Below are 7,000 nucleotides of genomic sequence, written 5' to 3' on the forward strand. Positions count from 1 at the left end.
TATAATAGATAGAATGAATCTAATATATGCATATAAAAGCTGAATGTTTGGGAAATTCAGCAAGTATAGATACATTCTTGTGCTATTATCCATTTTGATGTAATACGCATTCAAAGTTGAAACATTGAAATTAGAACGTTCGAAAAAGCAGTGCTTTCACATTTTATTAATTTACTCGAAAACTATAACAGATAGAATGAATCTAATATATGCATATAAAAGCTGAATGTTTGGGGAATTCAGCAAGTATAGATACATTCCTATGCTCTTATCCATATTGCTGTAATACGCGTTCAAAGTTGAAACATTAAAATTAGAACGTTCGAAAATGCAGTGTTTTCACATTTTATTAATTTACTCGAAAACTATAATAGATAGAATGAATCTAATATATGCATATAAAAGCTGAATGTTTGGGGAATTCAGCAAGTATAGATACATTCTTGTGCTCTTATCCGTATTGCTATAATACGCATTCAAAGTTGAAGAATTGAAATAAGAACGTTCGAAAAAGCAGTGTTTTCACATTTGATTAATTTACTCGAAAATCTAACTCTAAAATGATGTACGTAATTGTTTGCAAAAACATTATTTCAATGAATATTAGTGTATCATCCATTAAAATACCAACCAGAAGATTAGTTGTTTAACTTTACTGAAATGCGAAAAATAGAATACTATTTCGTAATTAGATGACACAACTAAATACCAATAGAAAAAATATGCTTAACTTTAGTACACAATCAAAAATAAGACTGCTATAAAATGATTTACGTAATTGTCTGAATGACTACTTCAGATGTTTACTTATGCACTATTTAATTATTCAAATTGCACAAATAACACACAATTAATTATTGTTTGTGACGAGCACAACATTTTTTTTGTTTGTTTTATATTTTGCTGTAATTTTGTATTTAGTGTATTTCTTTTTCTTTTAGAATATGGCTTTGAAAATGTTCATCATTTTGGTGCTTTCGGTATGTTGGGCCGAGGCGCAGATGAGGTATCCACCTTCACCTTGTCCCAGCATTTTCCACTACGAACCGCAGAAGGAAAGGGACCGTTGGTACGGAGTTGTGACTTTGATCAGCGAATCCGATTTGAACGGTGTCTGGCTCAGGCTGATTTTCGATAAGCCGTCTCTGCAATTAGGGGTAATTGTCAATATGACATAATAATAAATTGTCATTGTGACATTTATTATTATGTCATTGTGACAGTGTAATTCTTATTTTTATTTTTTTTTTGTTCTTTTGCGTAGAACTGGTTTGGAGAAATTAAGACGTCTGATAATAAAGATTACTTAATTAAGAATCGGAACCATCAGCTGAAATCGAACATGCCGTATTCGCTGAGGTTCTACATCAAGTACGATCCGTCGGAGACGATGCCGAAATTGATGTCGATCAGACTGAACGCGAAGACGGTGTGTCCCGAGGGTGAATCCACGACGCCCGTCGCTATAACCGGTGGCCAGCTGATAACGAGCAGCAGTATCCAAGGCGTTATAACACAAGAGCAAACGCCGATGCCTGTTGTTCAACCGCCGAAGGAAATATTGTGAGTTTAAGTATTGATACCAATATTTATTTCGAATTTTAAAAATTGATATTTGGCGTTCATCGCGTAAATGACAAGTAACTGTGTACGAAATTTCAAATCACCATTTCGTAATCATATGTACGTGACAAGTTACTTGTATTTGTAAAGTTCCATTAAAAAAAAAATGTATATTATGAACAATTTGTTTTGCGTTTTTTTAAAAAAATATTCATTCACATTTTAGTGAAATTCAAGTATTGGAGTTAAATTTGACTTTTGGAACTATAATTTAATTTTAGTATTGAAATCCCGACTATATCGAAATCCCGACTACCATAATCCCGATAATCAAAATCCCGACTATATCGAAATCCCGTCTATATCGAAATCCCGACTATCATAATCCCGACTATATCGAAATCCCAAGTGTATCGAAATCCCGACTATCATAATCCCGACTATATTGAAATCCCGACTATATCGAAATCCCGACTATATCGAAATCCCGTCTATATGGAAATCCCGACAATCTAAAACTTAATAATATTATTAATTGTTGTTAATCATTATTAATAACATAAACTAATTTTATTATAGAATATTTCTTATTCTTAAGTTTTATAATGAATAAGACAACGAAAAAAAATACAATAATAATTAATATTACTTATTGTTATTAAGAATAAATAACAAAAATTAATAATCGGGCAAAAAATATTTTTTTCAGTATCCGTCGTACCTATTAAAATATAGAACAATAATTTAAAAATGTTATTGTAGAAATTATAATAATAAAAGACATTGTCGGGATTTCGATATATTTGGGATTTCGAATGTCGGGATTTCAATACACTCGGGATTTCGAACGTCGGGATTTCGATACACTCGGGATTTTGAACGTCGGAATTTCAATACACTCGGGATTTCGAATGTCGGGATTTCGATACACTCGGGATTTAGAACGTCGGAATTTCAATACACTCGGGATTTCGAATGTCGGGATTTCGATACACTCAGGATATTGAACGTCGGGATTTCAATACACTTGGGATTTCGAATGTCGGGCATTCAATAGGTTTTCGGTTGTCGGGATTTCGATATAGACCCATTCTGAGATATCACTTTACTTTAGTGAATTTTCACAGGATGATGATAAAACTAATCGTACTAATTTTAATGAAATTTACATATTTAGTTGTTTAACGCAATATTTATGTAATGTAATTCGATATCATTGCTTATCCTTTTTAATTAATTGTATTGATATTCAAGTTTTTTTTATATAAAAATTATTACTTTTTGCTGTCTTCACAAATCATACATTTTCACTATATCTGTAATAAATTTATACATAAATCCAATATTTCATTGAAATTCAAACATCAAATATATAAATATTAAGTTATATTTTAATTTTCTGCGTTTCGAAATATAATTTGTATAATTTTTGTATTATATGTTATAATATTGTATTGTATATTTTAAATAACGTTATTTACTTTAATACAACACTTATTTAAGATATATTTATTAAAAATCACCTGAATTTTTATTCTATAAAAAATAATATTTAGGAAATAATTTATAAATCTTTTTAGTATAACGTATATTGGATTTTTTTAAGCGCCAGACCAGGAGGAGGATGGTTTCCGAACAGGACGAACATAGACGACGATGACGTCTTTGCCGGAGATCTGCACATAATAAACAGCAGGCCTTTCCAAAACAACAACAACAACAATTACAACGACATTGAATGCGGAACCGTTGTGGTAACCAATTTTTATTTACGAATTTTTATTTCAACATCCGGGCACCTCTCGCAAAAAATCGGCACACACACACTTTGCTTTCGTGATCTTCGCGCATTTTTCCTCGCTTTTCGCACTGGACTTCCTTCGTTCTAAACCGAACTATTACCCACCAAAAAAAAAAAAGGCCAACTATTTTCTAGACGGATCGGTATAAAAGACAGGGTAATTGGTATCACCATCGCGCGGGCAATCCAAACGTACAGGTGCATTATTATAACGAGCATGGGCAACGATTGCAATCCAATCGAAATATCATCCACTTCGTGCGAGACGTGCTGCGCGGAATTGAAAATTATGGTGGATCGGCCGACGACGAGGTCGCACCGATCGAGGTAATACCAAAAACATACACAAAAATCGCTATATAGCCTGTAGTGCAGCGGTCGGGGAACCGGGGTAAATTACCTCCAAATGGGGTAAAAATGATTTTTTTTTGGATAATAGGGAAATGGGGTAAAAATGATTTTTTTTTGGGTAATAGGGAATATTTTTCTAATTTCATCTTACCAAACTCAGAGACGGTTCTCTGACTTACCATCTCAGAATCTTGATGTACAAACTGTAGATCCTTCTGACTACTTTCCAGATCTTCATGTACAAACTGTGAATTGGGTTGTAGATCTTTTTAAATGTGAAATTACTAACATACCAGAAGAACTTCAAGGTTTTGCAGAGGCAATTCTTGAACTTCAATTTGAGACCAAAGCAAATCTGTCGTCTTTTTGGTTGTCAAAGGCTTTCAAAATTGCACATGAGGAGGCGGTAAAAAAATTGCTGCCATTTGCAACAACCTACCTTTTGTGAACAAGTCTTTTCCACTCTAATGAACATAAAAAACGAAAAACAGAAATCGATTAAACGCCGAAGACTTTAATCAAATTGCTCTTACATCAAAAAGTTCCAATTTTAAAGTAATTATATCAAACATGAAGCAACATCATATTTCCAAAAACCTGAAGGGGGAAAGTTTTCAATTAATTTTTGTTTGTTCCAATTTAAGAATTTCATTTTCTTTGTCTATCACTATTTGTTACTATTTTCATGTAACTTTTTTTTTTATAAATATGTAAATGCAAATTAATTGCAATAAACAATGTTTATTTAAAATTTACATTGATTGTTTCATGAATTCAGAAATGGTTAAAATGGTTAAAAAAAAGTTCCCCGACCGCTGCTGTAGTGTGTAACCATAGAAATTGCAAATCTCGAATTCATTTGTTGATTTGTTGTTGATCTGTCATTGTTGTTGATTTTGTTTAGCATCAACCGAAACCGCTGATCACGTTCGGACAATCCACGAAGGAAGGCGAGTTTCCGTGGCACGCGGCTCTCTACCACGAAAGAGGTGCGGATTTGCAGTACATCTGCGGAGCGTCGCTGATTTCCAGGAATCATTTGATCACGGTCGCGCATTGCGTGACAAGGAGGAAAACTCAAAGCACTCTCGATCCGGATAGTTTGATCGTTTATTTAGGTAAAATCCACTAGCTTTTATCAGCAACTTCAAATTATAAATCTGTTTATTTTTTCAGGGAAATATTATCTAAAGAAATGGTCGAATCCCGGTATCCAAGACAGTCAGATCTCGATGATCTTCCCTCATCCCGAGTACAATTCTCGGACATACGCAAACGACATAGCCTTGCTGAAGCTCGTCAATCCGGCAGTCTTCACTGATTACGTGAGACCGATATGCTTATGGTCGGAAGACGCCGATTTAAATTCGGTTATGAATAAGCCAGGTAATAAGAATCCAAGAGAAAATTCAATACTTCATTGATAATATTTAAATTTGCAGGCACAGTCGTCGGTTGGGGCTTCGACGAAACTGGCAAAGTGACGGAGGAATTGACGCAGGCCAATATGCCTGTCGTTTCCAAGGAGACTTGCATCTATTCCTTCCCCGAGTTCTTCTCGCGTTTCACCACCAAAAAAACGTACTGCGCCGGCTTCAGAAACGGTAAGCGGGCGAACAAATTCGTTTAATTACCGTCATGCAATGCAGATAGACATATCGAATGCACGATTGCGTAAAACTATGCTGTAATGTTTAGATTATGTTACAGGAACGTCGGTCTGTAACGGTGATTCCGGTGGCGGCATGATTTTCCCGAAATCGACTTCGACGCCCAGCAAGAAGATGTGGCAACTCAGAGGTCTGGTGAGCATCAGCGTCGCTCTGCAGAATCAATTCAGGTGCGATTCCTCGCATTACGTCGTCTTCACGGACGTCGCCAAATACTTGGACTGGATCAAGGCAACTATGCTGAAGATGTGAAAAGATTAACGCTGTTGGTGATTACTGCATGATGAACACGACGTTATGTACATGAAAAGGCTGAAACATATTTTTACGATTACGCAACTTTTTTTTTTTTATGTATAATCTTTTAAGTTTAGATTTTTAGGTGATATATAGCTCTCTACAACGTATAAATATATATTTTTTTTTTATAAGACAAAAATGAATAAATATATTTAAGTTCTTTTATAAACACCTCTATCATTCATTAAAACATTTAAAATATGTCGTGAAACAATACTCTCAGGTAATTACTTTTAAACGCAAGGTTACTTCTTTTTTTTACCAATTAATAACGGTTCTTGTAATTAAACAATACTGTTTTAGCACGTTTTATTATATTTGGTATAAATCATAGTCAATCTGTGAATAAAACTGTTGATCATGTGTTTTTAACGGTTAATTTTGTAGACATTCTATTGTGATGAGCGTCCAATGGTTTTTCCGTGCCATAAAATTATTCCATTAAGCAAAGGAGTTTTTTTTCACAATTGGAATAAAACACTTTTAAGAAAAAAAACATACGTATTGTTGTTATGTATGAATGTTGTCAAATACTAAAACGTTTAAGTCAACTCATTGTTTTAGTTCTCATTAAATCTTGAGTCATTGAAATTCCTCTTTTTATATAACAATGTATTTATGTTCTTTTAGCCATTTATTGTAAATCTAATTGAGTTTCTATTAATACAAGTAAATCTACGAAATATGTTTATAATTAAACAATAATTTGTTTCATTAGGTTTATGTTAATAATTTAAAATTGTTGTATTATATAATAGTTAAAAAAAATAAACAACAATCTGACAAGGTAACTAGATTATCTAAAATAATATTTATAGAGAAACGTACACAATTTGCGTCATTCTGATCTTTGGGGTCACTTAATTTGATTTACGATGATCAAAAAAGTCATTCATAATTGCGATTTATATGCAACTTTTTCGCTTTGTTGACTATATCAAAATTTGTTTACTTCATTCACTTTTCATTAGTCCAGTTACTTGTAGTAACGTTTTAAACTTTTATTTACATGCATTATTTGGGCCAAAGGTCAAATCGACCGCAATTTTCCGCCCCGATATAAATATTTAATGTCAATTCTAGACGAATATGTCAGAACAAATAGATAATAAACAAAACTATCTAGGCTGAATTCTGTGGGAAGGCTTAATCATCAATACAAATAAAGCCTCAACTACCACCAAACAACCACAGACTAAAAATAGAAAATTTGAAGAAGGGCAAGCACAAGTCTTGTGCAACTAACATTAGAACAAATTCAAATGAAAGTGATTAAAAAGGATATTACTGTAAACATGTTTTCAGTCATTACAAA

General features: G+C 33.2%; 1 protein-coding gene across 5 annotated transcripts in view; it reads left to right on the top strand.

Moving 5' to 3' along the window:
* The window catches only part of LOC108557850 (serine protease gd-like), a 7,475-nt gene extending 1,690 nt beyond the window's left edge, over nt 1–5,785 (top strand). Inside the window, exons 2-9 of one of the 5 annotated variants that reach the window (XM_017914538.1) lie at nt 942–1,157; nt 1,265–1,563; nt 3,170–3,317; nt 3,500–3,691; nt 4,620–4,833; nt 4,892–5,101; nt 5,158–5,319; nt 5,414–5,785. In XM_017914538.1, the coding sequence (XP_017770027.1) occupies nt 945–1,157; nt 1,265–1,563; nt 3,170–3,317; nt 3,500–3,691; nt 4,620–4,833; nt 4,892–5,101; nt 5,158–5,319; nt 5,414–5,637 (1,662 nt within the window). In that variant the 5' untranslated portion in view covers nt 942–944 and the 3' untranslated portion in view covers nt 5,638–5,785. The remainder of the gene's footprint in view (nt 1–941; nt 1,158–1,264; nt 1,564–3,169; nt 3,318–3,499; nt 3,692–4,619; nt 4,834–4,891; nt 5,102–5,157; nt 5,320–5,413) is intronic. The other 4 variants (XM_017914554.1, XM_017914546.1, XM_017914563.1 and 1 more) reach the window with 4 other exon arrangements.
* Nucleotides 5,786–7,000: the final 1,215 nt, after the last annotated feature.

This window comes from Nicrophorus vespilloides, unplaced genomic scaffold, assembly GCF_001412225.1.
Source record: "Nicrophorus vespilloides isolate i.1.1-1 unplaced genomic scaffold, Nicve_v1.0, whole genome shotgun sequence".
Lineage (NCBI taxonomy): Eukaryota > Metazoa > Arthropoda > Insecta > Coleoptera > Silphidae > Nicrophorus > Nicrophorus vespilloides.